The sequence below is a fragment of the Hevea brasiliensis genome, chromosome 11 (genome assembly GCF_030052815.1).
Source record: "Hevea brasiliensis isolate MT/VB/25A 57/8 chromosome 11, ASM3005281v1, whole genome shotgun sequence".
NCBI lineage: Eukaryota > Viridiplantae > Streptophyta > Magnoliopsida > Malpighiales > Euphorbiaceae > Hevea > Hevea brasiliensis.
Window position 1 is genome coordinate 66305711 of NC_079503.1, and position 21354 is coordinate 66327064.

The 21354-nt window shown below is 34.3% G+C and overlaps 1 protein-coding gene across 2 annotated transcripts in view; it reads right to left on the reverse strand.

Annotated features, from left to right (window-relative positions):
• Nucleotides 1-778: 778 nt before the first annotated feature.
• The window catches only part of LOC110640448 (uncharacterized protein At4g19900), a 52863-nt gene continuing 32287 nt past the window's right edge, over nt 779-21354 (reverse strand). The window contains exon 5 of one of the 2 annotated variants that reach the window (XM_021791756.2): nt 779-1250. In XM_021791756.2, coding sequence (XP_021647448.2) covers nt 1064-1250 — 187 coding nt within the window. In that variant the 3' untranslated portion in view covers nt 779-1063. Of the gene's footprint in view, nt 1251-3204; nt 3511-21354 lie in introns of those variants that run through there. The other variant, XM_021791757.2, reaches the window with a different exon arrangement.

The following is a 21354-nucleotide window of genomic DNA, read 5'->3' on the forward strand; positions in this document are numbered from 1 at the left end:
TTCAATGACTAAGATTAACCACTAAAAAAATCTAATGGTTAAAAAAAACAAGGTATATCAACTTTGTTTAAAACAAAGTAATGATAAAAAGCACCCAATTTTAATGTTAGATATAATGATGAGGAATTATATCTATATAAATAAAAATATATAATAAAATTTATTTTTTATTAATTACTTTATTTCATTATCATTTAACTATTTTAAATTAATGAACTTAAAAAATAAAATCTTATAAAATTTTTAATAATTTCTCCAAATAATAGACCATACATTTTTTTTTGTTTCATTAGCAAATTTATGTATTTTTTAATCAATTCATATATATATAAATACAAATATATATATATATATATATATATATATATATATATATATATATATATATGTGTGTGAATTTCTATGATTAATAATATAAATTTTTTAAAGAAATTTCTCTATAATTATAATAAAAAATAATAAACTTAATATTTAAAAATAATATATTTTAAATAAAATAAGAAAATCATAAAATTAAAAAGTAAAGAAAATAAAACTTACATACGGTAAAAAAAAAACTTCATAGGATTTTCATTTATTATATCATAAACAAAATATATAAAAAATTTAAATCAACGTTCATATAAAAGCATAAAATGAGACCACCCTAAGTACAAAATAGGGCCCATATTGAAGAACTAGTAAAATAAGTTAGAATAAATACAATTTATTTTCCTGTACAAAAATTTATAATTTTCCCATTAATGAAGCAGGTCGTAATCTGCTGAACCAACTTGCATACACCAAATCATCCTTTATAGCATGGAACCAATCATTGTTAAAGTATACCTTAATTTGCTTACAAAATTGGCTTTTTTGCCGCTATTTAATAAATTAACATGAAAAGATAGAAAACTGTACAGTCGCATCAATAGACATGCTTGGTATTTCGGACATGAAACTCTAATCACTAGAAAAGCTACATTCTGAAAATTTTTGTGGCACTTGCAGCAGGTTGCCGCCCTAGTTCCTCCCACTTAACAAAGGTTTAACAGAATTGATGAGTTATGTGAAAAGCATAAAATCACAATATATCAGAGCAACGAATACAGGTTTGATCAAAAAGCTGGGCCACAAGGCTTCCTGCCTCTGGGATGAGAGCAGATGTCGAGCTGCTCCAAAAATGGAATGTTAAGGACTCCCTCAGAATTTTATTGAGAAAAGCCTCTTGTCTACCTTTTTCAGTCTCCATTGGTGGTCTGGCAAAGTAACTGTTCACGATTCAAATAAATTGAGTCACAAAAAATTAGTACTATAAATATTATAGAGATGATGCATAGATTTGGCAGCGAAAGACTCAAATATAAGATATCAACCATTCAAGATCAGCATTAGTCAGACAGTCTTTTGTTCATGCACAATATGTTCTTTAGGAAGAAAGAATGGAAATGAAGCAAGAATCTGTTGGCAAATTGTAATATAAAATAATGAAAACTACATGAGATGCAAATTATATTATTTAACTAGTTATGCAAATAAAGATCTTTTTTGCCCATTTTGAGCAACTAATTAAACTCAACTCAACTCAACTAAGTTTTTATCCCAAAAATTTGAGGTCGACTATATGTATTCGCTTTCTCCACTCTAAACGATTTTGGGTTAAATCCTCAGAAATATGTAATGATTCTAGGTCATGTTGTACTACTCTCCTCCAAGTCAATTTAGGTCTACCCCTTTTTTTCTTTCTATCCTCTAACCTAATGTGCTCTACTTGTCTAACTGGAGCCTCCGTATTTCTACGCTTCACATGACCAAACCACCTCAATCTCCCTTCTCTCAACTTATCTTCAATTGGCACCACTCTTACCTTTTCTCTAATACTCTCATTACAGACTTTATCTAGTCTAGTATGGCCACTCATCCACCTTAACATTCTCATCTCTGCAACTCTTATCTTAGACGCACACGACTCTTTCAGTGCCCAACACTCACTACCATATAACATAGCCGGTCGTATGGCTGTACTGTAAAATTTTCCTTTCAACTTATTGGGAATCTTACGATCACATAAAACTCCCGTGGCACGTCTCCACTTCAACCATCCGGCTTTAATCCTATGACTAACATCTTGCTCACATCCCCCATCTACTTGAAGGACTAAGCCTAGATATTTAAAGTGATTACTTTGGGACAGTACCACTCCATTCAAACTAACTCCTTCCCTATCACCAGTTTGGCCTTCACTGAACTTGCAATGCATGTATTCTGTCTTCGTTCTACTTAACTTAAAACCCTTTGACTCTAGAGCACTTCTCCAAAGCTCTACCTTTCTATTGACTCCTTCTCTTGTCTCATCTATCAGAACAATATCATCCGTAAATGACAATCTAGTTGGAACAGATTAAATTGCATGGAAACATTTAATGGGCTTTAGCCATCCAACCTTTACAACCTTTTAATAGTGTTATGGTAATTACTTAAACAGTAATGGTTATATTATAAGAGTGCTAGCAAAATGCTAAAAATCTAGTTCACAAATGCTAAAAGGAGCTTACAAGATTATATATATATATGTAATATCTTTAAAATATTTATTTAAAGACTACTACTGTTGCATTGTTATTTGTGATCATGTTTTCTTTGTTAATGCCATTTTACTTTGCTTTTCTTTAGATTTTATTCCAAGTAATGAATACACTTTTAGTTCCTGCATATCTTGCTTGTATGCTAGTTGCATTTATAAAATTCAGTAATAGTTGCAATTTTCCATTCCTTTAAATAGAGGCCACAATAATAACAACCTAACTAATGCAGTATTGGGAAAAAGGATGAAATCAGGATACTTAAAAATTATATTCCAAGTAAAAGTTGAAAATTTATTAGTTTATTAATTATTATTTAATAATTCTATTATTATTTAATAATTCTATTATTATTAGGGTTAATATTTTATTTAGGAAATTTATCTTAATTAGTTTTCCCAAATAGATTTGAATTAGGATTTTTTAATCCTAATTTATTTAGGGTTGTAAGCTCCATAAGCAGCGCTAGTTTTCTATTATTCATAAGCTAACATTTGATATGATAATTATTTGAGAATTAGTTCTCTTTTCACTCAAGGATTTGTTCCTTGTTTGCCTTTGTTCTTGTTAAGATATGTACCATAAATAGTTAGGATATGTGTATCTGTAGTGATTATGTGAATATATTTAAATGCTAGAATCGTGGCTATAATTACGTATTTAATTAGGATAGTATTTCCTATTTAGTTGTCCTGTATAGATTATAAATTGACACCATTGGCTTGAGGGAATAATCAAGCTCTTCAATCATTCTCAATATTCTTCTTCTGTTCTATTTTATCATATGGTATCAGAACCCTTGGTGCGTCTGATTTGAAATCTGAAACAAAGTCCTCATAACTTTCCTTCTTTTTTCGGTCACTTTCTGGGAGTCTGTGGCTGTCATAGCCTAGCCTAGTGAAAACTGCTCATATGGCTCAATCCAGTGAAAATGGTATTCTTCCATTACCTGAAGGAAATGATCAGGTGTCAGATTTGTTAGTAGTATGCCCTAGAACATATCATTTAGTATGTATCTTGTACATGTTTTATTAATAAAAAGGTAATTTCACTTTTTCGTTTACATAATATATTTATGTGTAATAGAAAATGTCCATTGATATTTTGCTAGAAATTCTATTCTTAAGTTGTTAAGAATATGAGTGATAGTATTTCTAGCACGAAGTATCATAAATTGGTTCACAATCGAGGATACTTCACACAGGACATGACTTATCCAGAAAGATTGTATTCATGTTTGTTCCCAAGGTATTTTTATATGAGATATAAATAAGATGAAATGGTAAGTCTCATGCCATATAACAAACATGATAGGTAAGTATACATGATAAGTAGGCCGAACCAGTGACACTTATGACAAGCACATAGAGTTTACTCTTGTCAATGCATTATCATAAATCATATCAGTGCATATAATTTTTAGACCCGAGATAACATAGTTATCTTGTATATAGTTGGTTTGAGTTTGATACTGCTTTCATACTTGTACTGTGTATATGGGCATGTGTTGGCTCCTACTAGTTATATATGGAGGTAGGTGTTGATCAAGATGGAATTTGTTACCCTAAGTAAATAGGAATAAAATCCTATGTTCATTTAATTGTTCTTGATGTTTCAAGTTCCTGGCCAAGAGACAGATTTAATCAGAAAAGAGTTTCTGATAAGAAAATCTTTTTAATCAAGAATTGAAATTAAAAAAGAACATAAGATTCATAGCAAATGGAGTTTGACATAAACCATGACTCCAGCTCGAATTGAGATTTTGTAACAGAGAGATTCTAGTGCATGATAACATATGATTAAAGGTTCATTTAAGGTATTCCTTATTATTGATTGGGTGGCCATGGCATGCTATGCTAGGTGTTAACCTTAGTCTATGAGATGCCTAAAATGATTTAGAGAAATCAGTTATAGTAAGAAAAAGTTCTGATGATATTAAGAGTTAATATCATATCTTATTGCCAATCAGTGATGAGCCTAGCGAGTCACACACATGCACAAGTAATCACTAAATTAAATATGATTTAATTAATTAATTAAAAAGTTTAATTGATTAATTAAATAGGTTTGGTTTGCAATAAGATTGCAAAGTCCTTATCATGGCTTGAAACCAAATATAGGTTATTGGATATATATTATAAGTTAAATTTATATTTAAAATATTTAAATATGAATTTAATTATGAGAAATTAATTAATAGAGATTAATTAATTTATTTATATTTAATATAAATTAATTAAAAGAGAAGAAATAATTATTTTGGGTTGAGAATTCAAAATTGAAACACAAAGGTAATTTGGTCATTTCATAGGGTGACATGCACCACGAGATGGTGACACATGGCACTATATAAGCTTGCCATTTGTTTTTCAATCATGTAAGATGATCAAAGTCAAGATTAAACCTAGTTTTGACACTTGGCTTAATGTGATTAGGTCAATTAAAATTACGGGGCAATCAGAAGATGACATGTAGCAAGGGTTTTAAGTGATGACCTAATTATATAATGTGATGTTATAAAATAATGAAATAACAATATGATTTTTCTCTCAAAGGTGCTGCCACCCAAGAGGCTCTCTTCCTCTTCATCTCTCATCAATTCAAAGAGAGTTGCTCATATTCTCTTGAATTAAAATTGCTAGAAATTGTTTCTAGTGTCCAATATACATCTATAACCTCCCTAAAGGCAAATCCCTATTTTCTAATTGGTTAGCAAGGCTGTGTAAGCTGTTCAAGGGGCTGCCATTGGTGATCTTGATATGGACATACTAGAGGGATAACATTTGGGGTCCTAATTGTTTCCCAAAGGTACCAAACACATATACAGTGTATCAAAAGGTTAGTGCACATATTCTTGAATTAATCTAGGGTTCTAATGAATTAATTTGTTAATTCTAAAATCTTAAATGGCAAATGTAGATCCAAATATTTATTAAAAATGTTTTAATATGCAATTGAACATTGAAATCAATTAGATACATAATGAATCTTGCATGATGGATGAGACCCTAGAAGAAAATTTTTGAATTCAATGTTCTAATCTGATAATTTTCATGCTTCCGCTCCTTCAATTGGTATCAGAACCACTATATTTGCCATTTAGATTGTTTAATATATGATTTAATTGTGTGATTTGATCAAGAGTTGATTGTTTCATTGCTGGTTGGACCAACAAAAGTGTGGCGGCATGGTTGTTGGATGGCACCTCAATGGTGCGCAAGGTATGGGGATGAATATACAATTGTTGTATGCTTTGATGCCCATAATAATGCCTATGACTAATTAAATTGTTTAATTATGAATTATAATCAAACTGTTATGGAAAGTCAATCACTATATTATTTCTTTGTATATTCTATATTCTGTATTCCTATTTAGGATTTCTTATTTAGGATTTCTTCCTAATTAGTAGAACACAATTATAGAAATCAATTATATATATATATATATACACATGTACAGATTAATTGAAATTAAGGAGAATCATCTCTTTCTACATGGTATCAGAGCAGGTCATCTATCTAGGGTGACTATTTGTTCTCACCACGAAGCTCAGGAGAGACCTTGGCCGCCGACCGGCCGTTTCGACTCCGATCAACATCGCCGGCGTCGCCTCAACCCCCTCATTCCACCACTGTGTGCTGTTGCCTGATCCAGTATACTATTAAAGGACTTCTAAGGTTTAGCTCTCATATCCTATTTTGGTATTTGCTTGATTTGTGATTTTGAGTTATTTTACTGTTGTAAGCACTTTGGATTAGCGTTTCGGTTAGTTTTCTTTGTCTCAACAAATAGCAGAAAATAATAATGTTATTTCTAATGTGATTCAGGTGATGATTAAGATCACGGAATACAAACTTAATGGTTCGAATTACCTGGAGTGGAGTAAGACTGTTAGGGTCTATTTGCATAGCATTGATAAGAATGATCATCCTAAAAATCCACCTACGGATGATACACGACAAACTTGGCTAAGGGAGAATGCTCGGTTGTTTTTGCAGCTTCGGAACTCGATTCACAGTGAGGTAATTAGTTTAATTAATCACTGTGAATTTGTTAAGAAATTGATGGATTACTTAGATTTTCTGTATCCTGGTAAAGGGAATATCTCCCGTACATATGATGTTTGTAAGGCATTCTACCGTGCTGAGAAAGAGGATAAGTCTCTCACGGCTTATTTTATAGATTTTAAATGGGTACATGAGGAACTTAATGTATTGTTGCTTTTTAATCCTGATGTGAAAGTTCAGCAGGCCCAATGGGAGCAACTGGCTATTATGAGTTTTCTTGCAGGCCTTCCTTCAAAGTATGAGACGGCTAAATCTGAGATTCTCTCCAGTTCTCAGATTTCCTCTTTGCATGAAACGTTCACACGGGTCCCTCGTACAGAGAGTACCCAATTTTCACAGCCTACTAATAGTGCTCTTATTAGCCATAATACAAATGGACATCAGGGTAATAGAAGAGGAAGTAGAGGAGGAATTACAGGCAACAGAAATAATCAGCGTAATGAAGAGGCTAGTTCTAATCAGGACTCAAAAGGAGTCATTTGTTATTATTGCCATGAGCCTGGCCATACAAAATATAATTGTCTGCAACTTCAGAGGAAAAATCAGCCATCACATATGGCAAATATGACAGCGGGAGATTTCACAGTATCTTCCTCTGAGAAAACTATTTTGGTATCTGCAGAGGATTTTGCATAATTTTCCCAGTATTAGGCATCTCTAAAGCCTACGAGTTTCCCTATCACTGCGATCGCTAAGTCAGGTAAATCCACTACATGCCTTGTGTCTTCCTCATCCAAATGGGTTATTGATTCTGGTGCGACAAATCACATGACAGTTAATTCTAGTCTTTTATCTACTTTTCAGTCTAATCTCACTTAGCTGATGGTTCTACTTCTTGTGTCATGGGTTCTGAAACTGCAAACCCGACTTCGTCAATTTCTTTGTCATCTGTTTTGTGTCTACCAAAATTTTCTTTTAATCTACTTTCTGTTAGTAAACTTACTCGTACCTTAAATTGTTCTGTTTTCTTTTTTCCTGACCAGTGTTTGTTTCAGAATCTTACGACGAAGCAGATTATTAGTAGAGAACGTGAGTCAGGTGGTCTCTACATTCTGGAAAATCATGTATCGCGGTCGCTTGTTTGCTCCAGCACCTTAACACCTCTTGAAGCTCATTGTAGATTGAGTCATCCTTCTTTGTCAACCATGAAAAAGCTATATCCTCAGTTTCAGTCTTTATCAGTACTAGAATGTGAGTCGTGTCAGTTTGCAAAACATCATCATTTGCCTTATGTGTCTAGAGTCAATAAACGGACTTCATCCCCTTTTGAGTTAGTTCATTCTGATGTTTGGGGTCCTTGTTCTGTTACTTCTAAAACTGGATTTCGTTATTTTGTTACTTTTGTTGATGATTACTCTCGTGTTACCTGATTATATTTAATGAAGAATCGTTCTGAGTTGTTTTCTATCTTTTGTGCCTTTTGTAATGAAATCAAAACTCAATTTAATATTTCTGTGCGCATATTAAGAAATGACAATGCCAAAGAATACTTTTCAGCACAATTTCAGTCTTATATGACACAAAATGGTATTCTTCATCAGTCTTCATGTGTGGATACCCCATCCCAAAATGGCGTGGCCGAAAGAAAAAATCAGCATCTTCTTAAGGTAACTCGTGCTCTTTTTTTTCATATGAAAATTCCTAAACACTTTTGGGCGGATGCAGTTTCTACGACATATTTTTTGATCAATCGTATGCCGTCTTCTGTCCTTAATAGGGATATTCCTTATACTGCTTTGTTTCCTACAAAATCTTTGTTCCCTGTTGAACCCCGTATTTTTTATTATACCTGTTTTGTGCGTGATGTTCGTCCACAGATTACTAAATTGGATCCAAAGTCTCTCAAATGTGTCTTCCTTGGGTACTCCCGGCTGCAAAAAGGGTACCGCTGTTTCTCTCCTACTCTTAATCGTTATCTTATTTCTGCAGATGTCACATTTTTTGAGTCCACTCTATTTTTTCCTCAATCATCTGTGTATGAGAGTCAGGGGGAGGATGATCTCTTAATATATATACTGTCCAACCAATGTCTAGTCCTTTCTAACAGCCTGTTCCTTCTGTCTCTAGACCTACTCGACCTCCCGTTATTCATGTTTATTCCAGAAGATTGGAGATTCCTAACTCAGATCCTCCACCAGCTACTTCGTTGGGAGATCCTGTACCTCATACTGATCATGATTCTGATTTAGACTTACCCATTGCTCTTCTTAAAGGTAAACGTTCATCTACTTACCCTATCTCTTTTTTTGTTTCTTATAATCAATTCTCTTCTTGTTCTCGATGTTTTGTTAATTCTTTAGACTCTGTTCCTATCCCTAATACTGTTGGCGAGACACTGTCTCATCCTGGCTGGTGTGCTGCTATGAAAAAGGATATGGAAGCTTTATATGCTAATGGTACATGGGAACTATTGCCTTTGCCCACTGATAAGAAAGCTATTGGCTGCAAATGGGTATTTACAGTAGAGGTAAATCCTAATGGTTCTATGGCTAGGTTAAAATCACGCCTTGTAGCAAAAGGATATGCTCAGACATATGGGGTTGATTACTCGGATACTTTTTCTCCTGTAGCCAAACTTACTTTTGTTCGCTTGTTTATCTCTTTAGCAGCTATATATGATTGGCCCCTGCACCAATTAGATATCAAGAATGCTTTCCTTCATGGTGATCTTCAGGAGGAGGTGTATATGGAGCAACCACCTGGGTTCGTTGCTCAGGGGGAGTTGGGTAAAGTTTGTAGGCTTCGGAAGTCTCTTTATGGCTTGAAACAAAGTCCTAGGGCCTGGTTTGGGAGATTCAGTGAAGCAGTACAGGAATTTGGTATGCAAAAGAGTAAGTGTGATCACTCAGTATTTTATAGGCAATCTAAGGCTGGTCTAATTCTCCTGGTAGTTTATGTGGATGACATTGTCATCACTGGGAGTGACTCTGCAGGTATTTCATCCCTTAAAACCTTCCTCCAAACCCAGTTTCGGACCAAAGACTTGGGATTGTTAAAGTATTTCTTGGGTATTAAAGTTATGAGAAGTAAGAAGGGTATTCTCTTGTCTCAAAGAAAATGTCATCGATTTATTGACAGAGACAGGAAAATTAAGTGCTAAGCCTTGTAGTGCACCAATGACTCCAAATTTACAACTGTTAGCAGGGGATAGTGAATTGTTTGAAGATCCAGATAGATACAGGAAATTGGTAGGAAAATTGAACTACCTTATAGTCACTCATCCTGACATTGCTTATGCAGTTAGTATGGTAAGTCAGTTTATGTCTTCCCCAACTATTGCTCATTGGAAAGCCTTGGGACAAATCTTGTGTTATCTAAAGGACGCTCCAAGAAGAGGTTTGTTATATGGTAATCATGGGCATTTGAATGTTGAATGTTTTTCAGATGCTGACTCGGCTGGATCTAAGGTTGATAGGAGGTCAACTACTGGATATTGCATTTTTTTTGGAGAAAATTTGGTGTCTTGGAGAAGCAAGAAGCAAAGTGCAGTTTCTCGATCTAGTGCTGAATCCGAATATAGAGCCATGGCACAATCAGTATGTGAGGTAATGTGGATACTTCAATTACTAGAAGAGACAGGTTTTAAGACCTCCTTGCCTGCGAAATTGTGGTGTGATTATCAAGCTGCTCTCCATATTGCTTCTAATTTAGTGTTTCATTAGCGGACCAAACATATTAAGATTGATCGTCACTTTATTCGTGAAAAGATTCAACAACAGATCATCTCAACGTGACACATCAAAACTCGAGAGCAGTTAGGAGATATTTTCACAAAAGCTCTGAATGGAGCTAGGATTGACTACATTTGTAACAAGTTGAGCATGATTAACATCTATGCTCCAACTTGAGGGGGAGTATTATAGAAAGTCAATCATTCTATTATTTCTTTGTATATTCTGTATTCCTATTTATGATTTCTTATTTAGGATTTCTTCCTAATTAGTAGAACACAATTATAGGAATCAATTATATATATATACCCATGTACAGATTAATTGAAATTAAGGAGAATCATCTCTTTCTACACAAACAATTAAATTGGTTTTGAATAAGATTCAAATCTGAATTTTTAAATTTGGTTAAATGAGATTCAAATCTGAATTTTTAGTTGAATATAAGATATTCAATTTAATTTTAGTATGTATGTTTTATTTAATTGTTAAATGGTAATATGCATAATGGATGATCATTGTCATAAAAGACTAATGTGATTGAATTTATTTCTTTTATTTTTCTTTGGGTTGTAAATTAATTAATTTATTTTGGTGGCATATATTATAAAAGTTGTAATATTTTTGAGTTGTGATTTCATTTATTTGAGGACTTTAAAGTCCATGTTCTTGTAAATTCGCCTTGGTATGCCAATGATTACAATGTAATGGATTACTAGAAGTTCAAGGAGGTCAAGAGCATCGATGGGACCAGTGGGAGGAATTTAAGATCAAGTATTGATTATGTACTCCTTCAGTAACTCTTGTAATATGAATGAATGAAATGCACCTAGGAATGCCCTGATTCAATTCTTGGTAGCTCAGAATTGAATCCCTTAGAAAGTCCATGATCATACCATATTTATATGTTTATCCATGAATGCATGAGATGTATGGAAATGTATACAAGTATATGATATATGCATGCTAATTGGATAATGTGCAAAGTGAGGCCATAATAGTAATTAAGCCGACCAATAAATCTTCCAAACAAATGATTAAATTGGAAATGGTATAATTAAAATAATTATATCATGGGTCCTCCATTGAGGCAATTACTTTAAGAAATTTTAAATACTTACATATGGTGCAATTAATTTAAGAGATTTTCTTAAGAATAATTGTTAAGCATGAGATGTTGTAAATATGTAAATGGTTTGGTGGCCAATAATGGATGTGCCAGAGGACATTAAAATTATTTGCATGTTTACTGGCTTAATGGGATCAACTTAACTAATGCAAGATAAGTCAATAATGGATGTGCCTGAGATTTTGAGCATTAGGGGCTAGGTAAATGATTAAACCTCACATGAGATGTGATGGACAAGGAGTTGTTCACTTACAGTTTATTGTAATTCCAATAATGAATGTGCCTGAAGATGATCAATAAGACTATAAGAATTCAATCACCCACTAGAAATCCATCCAACTAGGATTTCCGTTTCTTATTTTAGAAGTGTAGGATTCGCTAAGTTAGTGAGAAGACCAATTTGATTAAAAAACCATAATCATTTTGGTTAATTACATGATACATTTACTAATTAATCTGGTTATTTTCTGCAGTTAATTTTCTGATAATAATGAGCACACAATAACCACCACCATCCAATATTCTTGCGAGCATACTTGACCATAATAGGTTGACGAGACCTAATCTTTCTGATTGGCTAAAAAATTTAAAACTTGTCTTGAACTTAGAACGTATAGGATATGTTCTAGACTCAAAGGTTCTTGGTCCCTTACCTCCAGAGGCCACTCAAGAGGAACATGATACTTTGGACAAGTGGAAGGAGCATGATATGAGAGCCAAGTATTACATACTTGCTTCTACTCATAATGAGTTACAGAAGCAACATGAAAATATGCAATATGCAAGTGAGATCCTCCTTCACCTGCAAGAGTTGTATGGTGAGTACAATAGGAATGCTAGGTATGAGATATCTAGACAGCTATTCCGCATGAGGATGTCTGAGGGACAGAATGTTGCGGATCATGTCCACAAGATGATTCGGCTAATTGAGCAGTTAGAACATCTTGACTTTCACATGGATTTCCAACTACAAACGGATTTGATCCTTCAGTCCCTACCTGAGTCATTTGGGAATTTTGTGACAAATTTCCATATGACTAAGTAGGAATACACATTGGCTAGTATATTTAACATGCTTGTTATTGTCCAAAAGAATATGCCGGGCAATAAAGAAAAAGAGGTAGCTTTGATTGCATCTTCTTCTGCTGGAAAGTCCAACAAGAAGAATGACAATAAGAAAAAGAAACCTCAAGCTCCAGGATCTTCCAAGAAGATAGCTAAACAAAAATGGAAGACCAAAACTGACAAAGGCAAGGGAAAATATTTTCACTGTCATAAGGATGGGCACTGAAATAGGAACTACCCAGAGTATAGCAAGTAGAAGTAGCTTGTAGTAACAAGATATTTGACTCCGGGTTGGCAATGGCTCAACTGTTGAAACTTTAGCCATAAGATCTAAATCTTTATACATGTGTAGACATATTTTGCATTCAAATAAGGTTTTGCTTGTACTTGATGCTTTTAAGAACATCATTTCTATATCTAGTTTGACTAGAGATGGTTATGAATTTCAGTTCATATATGATGTTTGCAATATTTATTTTGGAAATAAATATGTTGGTTTGAGTTATATGCATGATGGACTTTATTATTTAGATAATAATGTTAAATACAAATCTAATGCAAGCAATCTAAAAGAATGCAATACCATAGTGAAAATCAACTCAACTTCAAAATATATTTGGCACTTAAGATTAGGTCATGTTGCAGAAGATAGGATTGCAAAACTAAAGAAAATTGGGATTTTATCCTCATTGGGTTCTGAGCCTACTCCAACTTGTAAATCCTACTTTCAGGGCAAAATGACTAGATCACCCTTTGCTGGACAAGGACTAAGAGCTGAAAATATTTTGAAGCTAATACATAGTGGTGTATGTGGTCCATTTAAAGAAATGGCTAGAGGTGATTTTCATTATTTTATTACCTTTACTGATAATAAATCAAGATTTGGGTATTTGTATTTGAAGAAATACAAACATAAATCTTTTGAAAAGTTCAAAGAATTTAAATCTGAAGTAGAAAATCAAACAAGAAAAAGTATTAACGCTCTTTGATCAGATCGTGGAGGTGAATACTTCAGTACTGAATTTGATGAATACTTGAAAGAGCATGGCATTGTTTCCCTGCTGACTCCTCCAGGAACACCACAACTGAATGGTATATCTGAAAGGAGAAATCGTATCCTATTGGATATGGTACGTAGTATAATGAGCTATACTGATATCTTTTGGGGATTTGCATTAGAATTAGCTTTGCATATTCTGAATAGGATTCCATCAAAATCAGTATCTTCTACACCTTATGAAATATGGCATGAAAGAAAATCAAGTCTTAAGCATGTTAAGATTTGAGGTTGTCCAGCTTATATCAAAAAGCTGAATACTGATAAATTGGAAACCATATCAGATAAGGGTCGCTTTGTTTGATATCCAAAAGAGAGTTTTGAATATTATTTTTATTTGCCTATATCACAAAAGGTTGTGGTAAGTAGAGATGCCACATTTCTTAAACAACAGTTTATTCAAGGAGGCAAAGGAAGACAAATAGAGTTAGAATTGGAAAATTCTGACCAACCAACAGATCAGATGGATATAGATCCATCTAGTCAACCTACACCTATTGATGAAACATCTACAGCTGTTCCTCACAGATCAACCAGGATATCTCACCCACCAATGAGATATGGTTTTCTTCATGAAGAAGAACAAGAGTTGTTTACTCATGAAGAAGTAGATCATGGAGATGATCCACTTACCTATGAACAAGCTATATCAGATATAGACTCTTCAAAATGAATTGATGCTATGAAATCTAAGATTGATTCCATGTATAAGAATCAAGTTTGGGATCTTGTTGACCCACCTGAAGGTATTGTACCTATAGGGAACAAATGAGTTTTCAAGAAAAAAATTGGTTCTGATGGAAAGGTTGAGACCTATAAAGCAAGGCTAATAGCGAAAGGGTTTCGCCAAAGGCAAGGAATCGACTATGAGGAGACTTTCTCACCTGTTGTCATGCTTAAATCAATTAGGATTCTATTAGCAATAACTGTATACTATGATTATGAGATTTAGCAGATGGATGTCAAAACAGCTTTTCTCGATGGATACATTGAAGAAAACATTTTTATTAAACAGCCTAGGGGTTTTGAATCCCAAGATGGTTCCAAGATATGCAAGTTAAAGCGATTTATTTATGGGTTGAAATAAGTTTCGAGGAGTTGGAACATCCGTTTTGATGAAGTCATTAAGTCATTTGGTTTCATCAAAAATGAGGATGAGCCATGTGTATATAAGAAGGTTAATGATAGTGCTATCACTTTCCTTGTCTTATATGTGGATGACATTTCGTTGATGGATAATGACACAAGTACGTTGACAGCTGTAAAGGTATGGTTGTCAAATACATTCTCCATGAAAGACTTAGGGGAGGCAACCAATATTCTTGGGATTCGCATCTATAGAGATAGAGTGAAAAGAATAATTGGTTTATCCCAAAATCTATACTTGGAAAAGGTGTTAAAGAGGTTCAACATGCTTGATTCCAAGAGAGGATTGTTACTACTGAGACATGGTATATACCTTTCTAAAGAGATGTCTCCAAACACACCTGAAGAAAGAGATAAAATGGTTAGGATTCCATATGCTTCGGCTATTGGAAGTTTGATGTATGCAATGTTGTGTATTAGGCCGGATATCGCATATGCTGTTAGTTTGACTAGCAGGTTTCAATCCAATCCAAGTTTGGAACACTGGATAGCTGTTAAGAATATCCTTAAGTACTTAAGAAGAACTAAGAATTTATTCTTGATATATGGAGGTAGTGACTTGCAATTGGATGGTTATACTGATTCTGATTTCCAATCAGATATCGATGATAGAAAGTCTACCTCTGGGTTTGTGTTCATTTGTAATGGAGGTGCAGTCAATTGGAAGAGTTCCAAACAAAGTACGACTACAGATTCCACTATAGAGGTCGAGTATATTGTTGCATTAGATGTTGCAAAAGAAGTTGTTTGGATATAAGAAACCCCAGTCTCACCAGAAATCCAAACACATAGAAAAGCGCTACCACATTATCAGAGAGATAGTTGAGCGAGGCGATGTAGCCATGCAGAAAATAGCATCAGCTAAAAGTCCAACTGATCCATGCACTAAGCCTATGTCACAAGCTCTGTTAGACCGACATCTTGAGAAGATTGGTCTAAGAAATTGTAATGAATGGCTCTAGTGCTAGTGGGAGATTGTTAGTAGTATGCCCTAAAGCATATCATTTAGTATATATCTTATTGATGTTTTATTAATAAAAAGGCAATTTCACTTTTCTGTTTACATAATATATTTATGTGTAATAGAAAAGGTTCATTAATATTTTGTTAGAAATTCTATTCTTAAGTTATTAAGAATATGAGTGACAGTATTTCTAACACAAAGTATCATAAATTGGTTCACAGTCGAAGATACTTCACACAGGACATGACTTATCCAGAAAGATTGTATTCATGTTTGTTCCCAAGGTATTTATATGAGATATAAATAAGATAAAATGATGAGTCTCATGCCATATAACAAACATGATAAGCACTTTTACATGATAAGTAGGCCGAACCAGTGACACTTATGACAAGCACGTAGAGTTTACTCTTGTCAATGCATTGTCATAAATCATATCAGTGCATATAATCTTTAGACCTGAAATAACACAGTTATCTTGTATATACCTGATTTGAGTTTGATACTGCTTTCATACTTGTACTGTATATGAGTATATGAGAATGTGTTTGCTCCTACTAGTTATATATGGAAGTATGTGTTGATCAAGATGGAATCTGTTACCCTAAGTAAATAGGGATAAAATCATATATTCATTTAATTGTTCTTGATGTTTCAAGTTCCTGGTCAGGACAGACAAATTTAATCAGAAAATAGTTTCTGATGAGAATCTTTTTAATCAATAATTGGAATTAAAAAAGAACATAATATTCATAGCAAATGGAGTTTCATATAAACTATGACTTCAGCTCGAATTGAGATTTTGTAACAGAGAGATTCTAATGCATGGCAACGTATGATTAAAGGTTCATTTAAGATATTCCTTATTACTGATTGGTTGACCATAGCATGCTATGCTAGGTGTTAATCTTGGTCTATGAGATGCCTAAGATGATTTAGAGAAATCATTTATGGTAAGAAAAAGTTCTGATGATATTAAGAGTTGATATCATATCTTATTGCCAATCAGTGATGAACCTACTGAGTCACACACATACACAAGTAATCACTAAATTAAATGTGATTTAATTAATAAATTAAAGAGTTTAATTGATTAATTAAATAGGTTTGATTTGCAATAAGATTGCAAAATCTCTATCATGGCTTGAAACTAAGGGGGTGTTTGGTTTACCTGTTGGGTGCAGCTGATAGCTGATAGACACCCAAACAGGTGAACTACAGTGTTTGGCAAGCTCAAAAAAATAGAGCTGATAGCTGATGGGCAACTGATATGATACCCATCAGCTGCAGTTTGTATCAGCTCTATTTTTAGAGCTGTTTCTCATCAGCTGATAGCTGATTTGGTTTTATTTTTTATTTTGACTATATTATCCTTTTTTATTTAACTAGAAAATTAATATTATTAATATTTTTATTTTTTCATTTTAAATTTTAACATTTTAATTAACTAATTTTAATTTTGATAAAATATTTTTTTATTAATAACATAAAATATAAAATATTTATTTATATCTAAAAACTTAAAATTAATTACCAAGATATGCCGGGAGCCCTTACCACATATATAATGAACTCATGCTATGCCTCTTCCCTCTCCATAGGTACTCTCTGGCTGTGCCCTTTTGTTCATTATACATGTGATAACGGGACCGTCGCACCTTAATGTTAAAACAAAGATATTTCTGATACACAGGATCCTCTTAAAGAGGCAAGTGTAGAGCATACGTATCTCTGATTATAAGAGTATGATACACATTCAAAGGTTTTCGGAGAGAAGGAGAAGAGTTTAGAAAGCCATAGAAGAAAACTTCAGAGGATATTATTAAAAGGGAACTGAGTCTGATTACAACTGAAGAGAGCAACTCCTTATATAGGCGAGGAGGCTCTTGACATTACAGGCAACCGGCTAGAAACTGGCTACCGACACTCTCAAAGCAACATAAATAAAGATAAACACACATTATTACATTATTGACAAACTTTTGCTTTTATCATGGAGTGGTGGGCCAGTTGAGGTGTCAAAGTCGAGTCATCAGTCGATTCAAAAAGTCCTTTGGCCATTGTTGGTGAGCAGGAGATGGTGGGTCCGCACTCTGAATGGCATCTCGTGACTCGTGTCCATTGGATCACGGGAATCTTGCCACATGGGATGGGTCCAGTCAATAGGCTCATCATTGAGAGCGGATGGGACCGAGTGATGTACAACTCACATGGGGAGGCACTAGACAAAAATAACTATTGATTTCACAAAGGTACTCAGCTAATTGTCTTCTCAAGGGTCCCATGGCATCTTTGTCAATTATTGATCCTTCGTAGGTCCTCCATTCGTATTCGATTGCAGGTCCAGAGGAGTCCATCGGGCCTTCTAGAGAAAGGCACGTGAAAAATGAACAAGGTCCCGATGTTGGTGAGTAGCGATGGGCCTGTCTTCTATTCCATGGGTGTCTATGATGCGCTTGGTGTAGCGCCATCTTTGAAATGGGCTTGAACCATTCTAGAAATGCAGACAGAGAGTCCTGTTAGTATTGTTCATAACATCACGTCTGAGGGCCATGAGGAATTCGAGTCTGTGGAATAGAGTGTAACCATGCACGGAGGAGCCATAGTTCTTCTAGGATGAGTTCTCTGCCAAAGTTGGATCTCAAACAGTGAGAAAGGGTTATCGGGGATAAAAGCAGTAGAGGGAGAGTAATCCCCTTAGGGTGTTTCTTGCACTCGGGTAGTGGAGCAGATGATCCTTGCGAACTTAGCCATTTTGAGATAAGGTTGGTTTGGTGAACATCCGGGGAAAACTGTGCAGAGTAGGAACCAGAGCGTGCATTGGAGTGGAGTATGTGGAGAGGATGAGGATGATGCCATGAGGATCAAGGGAGTGAAGAGGAGGCTTGGATTAGGTGAAGGATTTTTGGCTCGATAGAAGGTCGGAACCAAGTTGTGCTTCCCTTTGATATCTTTGGATCGTGAATTTATACTTGGCGAACCAGTCCTTAAGCCTCGATAATTGTGGTTCGTGAAGAGACTTGTTTTTGAAGTCTAGAACCTTTGGGAAGGATGAGTATCCATGACCACGATGAAGTGGTGGCCAATCGGATGAAATTCGAATCTCTTGATTCCATTTTTGACCAATATCTCTTTATAGATCGAATGATAATGTTTTGGGGTTAGGAACTCTCCACTAGCATGTCATGAGATATGCTTTTCTCCTTGAATTTCTTCGATGAGGACTTTTGATGGGTGTCACTAGCATCGATCAAGGATGCGGCATCCAATCGGAATCTTTAGTGGTGGCGGGTTTAAGGCCACTTCTTTTAATTTTTGTGCACATGCATTCTTCCCTCCATGGTGGGGATCCTTTTTAAGCATCTTTGTCTGCTGGCAAGGGTGGGCGGCCAGATGCTGGATAAACTTCCTGATGTTATTGATAATTGCAAGGAAATGTTGTATTTGTTTCTTGTTAAGTCCTTATCGAAACTTGATAATTCTTACGCAATGTGAGGTCGGTTGGTATTTTCCATCCTTGAATTTCATTCCAAGGAAGTCGATGTCGATTTGGGCGATGAGCTCTTCTTTTACGATAGCATAATTCCATAGGAATCTACCGATTGTTGGAATGTGGAGAGGAGTGTCCTATGGGCGTAACATCTTTGGAGAAGAGAAGGATATCATCTATGTAGATAAGAGCCTTTGTGTAGTATGGGCTCAAATATCCTTGTCATGGCCTTTTGGAAAAGGGATGGGGCCGTCGTAAGGCCGAAGGGACGGACTGTCGATTGATATTGGGCGTAGGAATGCGGAAGCGATCTTGGGCCTATCGGAGGGTTAATACCCAATTGCCAAAAACCGACTTTGAGATCAAACTTTGAGAAGATATGGGCTTCGTGCGATTGAGTGAACAAGGCCTCGTGCTTTGTGCAGAATTTGTCATCTTGAAGGAAGTGGTTGAGGGGCTTGTAGTCAATGACAAGCCGTTTCTTTCCTCTTAATCGCTCAGATCTTTTTTCAACATAAAAGGCCTGGCAGGCCCACTGAGAAGATGTGGGTTCTATGAGACCTTGCTGGAGGAGCTGTTTGCACTCTTCTTGGTATCAGAGCCTGGTTATGTTTGTATTATACATACTTCATTGGTAAGTAGGGGAGAAATCTTCAAACTCTTGTATTTCTCTTAATTTCTGTATCCTTTGTTTTCGCCATCTTCTCTTACCTTGGTATATCGGCTGGAAACCAGTAACTGCTTAACTCCTTCTTAGAAGGTAGAGCGATCTCTGGCCACAACGCCACGTACCAAATATGGCTTGTCAAACACCTAACCCTGTCTCTGAAACTCATCTTCAGACCCCTTCTCCCTCGGAGATTGTTAACCTTACTTCTTCTCTTTCTTTTTCTTCACCACTTCGGCGAACACTATCCTCCAGAATTGATAATCTCATAGAAATATCCACTTTACCTGAAGATGCTCAGGTTGGAGAATCCCTCCTTCCTCTTCTTAGTCCATACAACATCTATAGACGATCTGGATCTTTAACCAGATCTATCAGATCTCTCATTTCATCCCGAAGATCTTTGTCAAAAGAATATGTTCAGGCCTCGGAATGGACCAATGCTCTCTCGAGTTCATCTTGAACAATATGTGACTTTAGAAATCCCTCTCGGCATAAATTTTTCTATTAACAATAATAATTATTTTATTATTTTATTTATATTTTTAAAATTATTTAATTATCTTAAAAAATAATTATTTTCTTATTTCAATAATAAAATAAATGATATAATATAAAAGATTAATAATTATATATTTATTTAAATAATATAATATATTAATTTAATAATTATATATTTAATATAATGTAATAAATTTATAATTTTATATTTATTTAAATAATAAAATAATTATATTATACCTTATTATATTTCACATATCAATAAAAATATAATAATATAATAATTTACCAAATCAATATTAACAAACAAAATTGTATTATATATACATAAATAAATCATTTATTGGATGTATAGTATAAGTTAAATTCATATTTAAAGTGTTTAAATATAAATTTAATTATGATAAATTAATTAATAGAGATTAATTAATTAATTAATTTATATTTGATATAAATTGATTAGAAGAGAAGAAATAATTATTTTGGGTTATTTTGGGTTGCTTGAGAATTTAAATTTAAATGTGGGTAATTTGCATTTCACAGATTGACATGTGGCACCATGAGATGGTGGCAAATATAAATTTTTGTTTTTAAATTAATTAATCAATTAATTAATTGATTAATTTATTGATTAAATTTAATAGAAGGCTAATGTGGCTATTTTAAAATTAGAACTCAAGAAGATGAAATCAGAAGATGACATATGGCAAGAGTTCGGTGACATTATATAATGTGATGTTATGAAAGAATGAAATAACAATCTGATTTTTCTCTCAAAGGTGCCGCCACCTAAGAGGCTCTCTTCCTCTCTTCTTCTCCATCTCTCATCAATTCAAAGAGAGTTGTCCATATTCTCTTGAATTAAAATTGCTAGAAATTGTTTCTAGTGTCCAATATACATCTACAACCTCCCTAAAAGCTAATTCCTATTTTCTAATTGATTGGCAAGGCTTTATAAACAGTTCAAAAGGCTGCCATTGGAGATCTTGGTATGGACAAACTAGACGGACAACATTTGGGGTCCTAGGTGCTT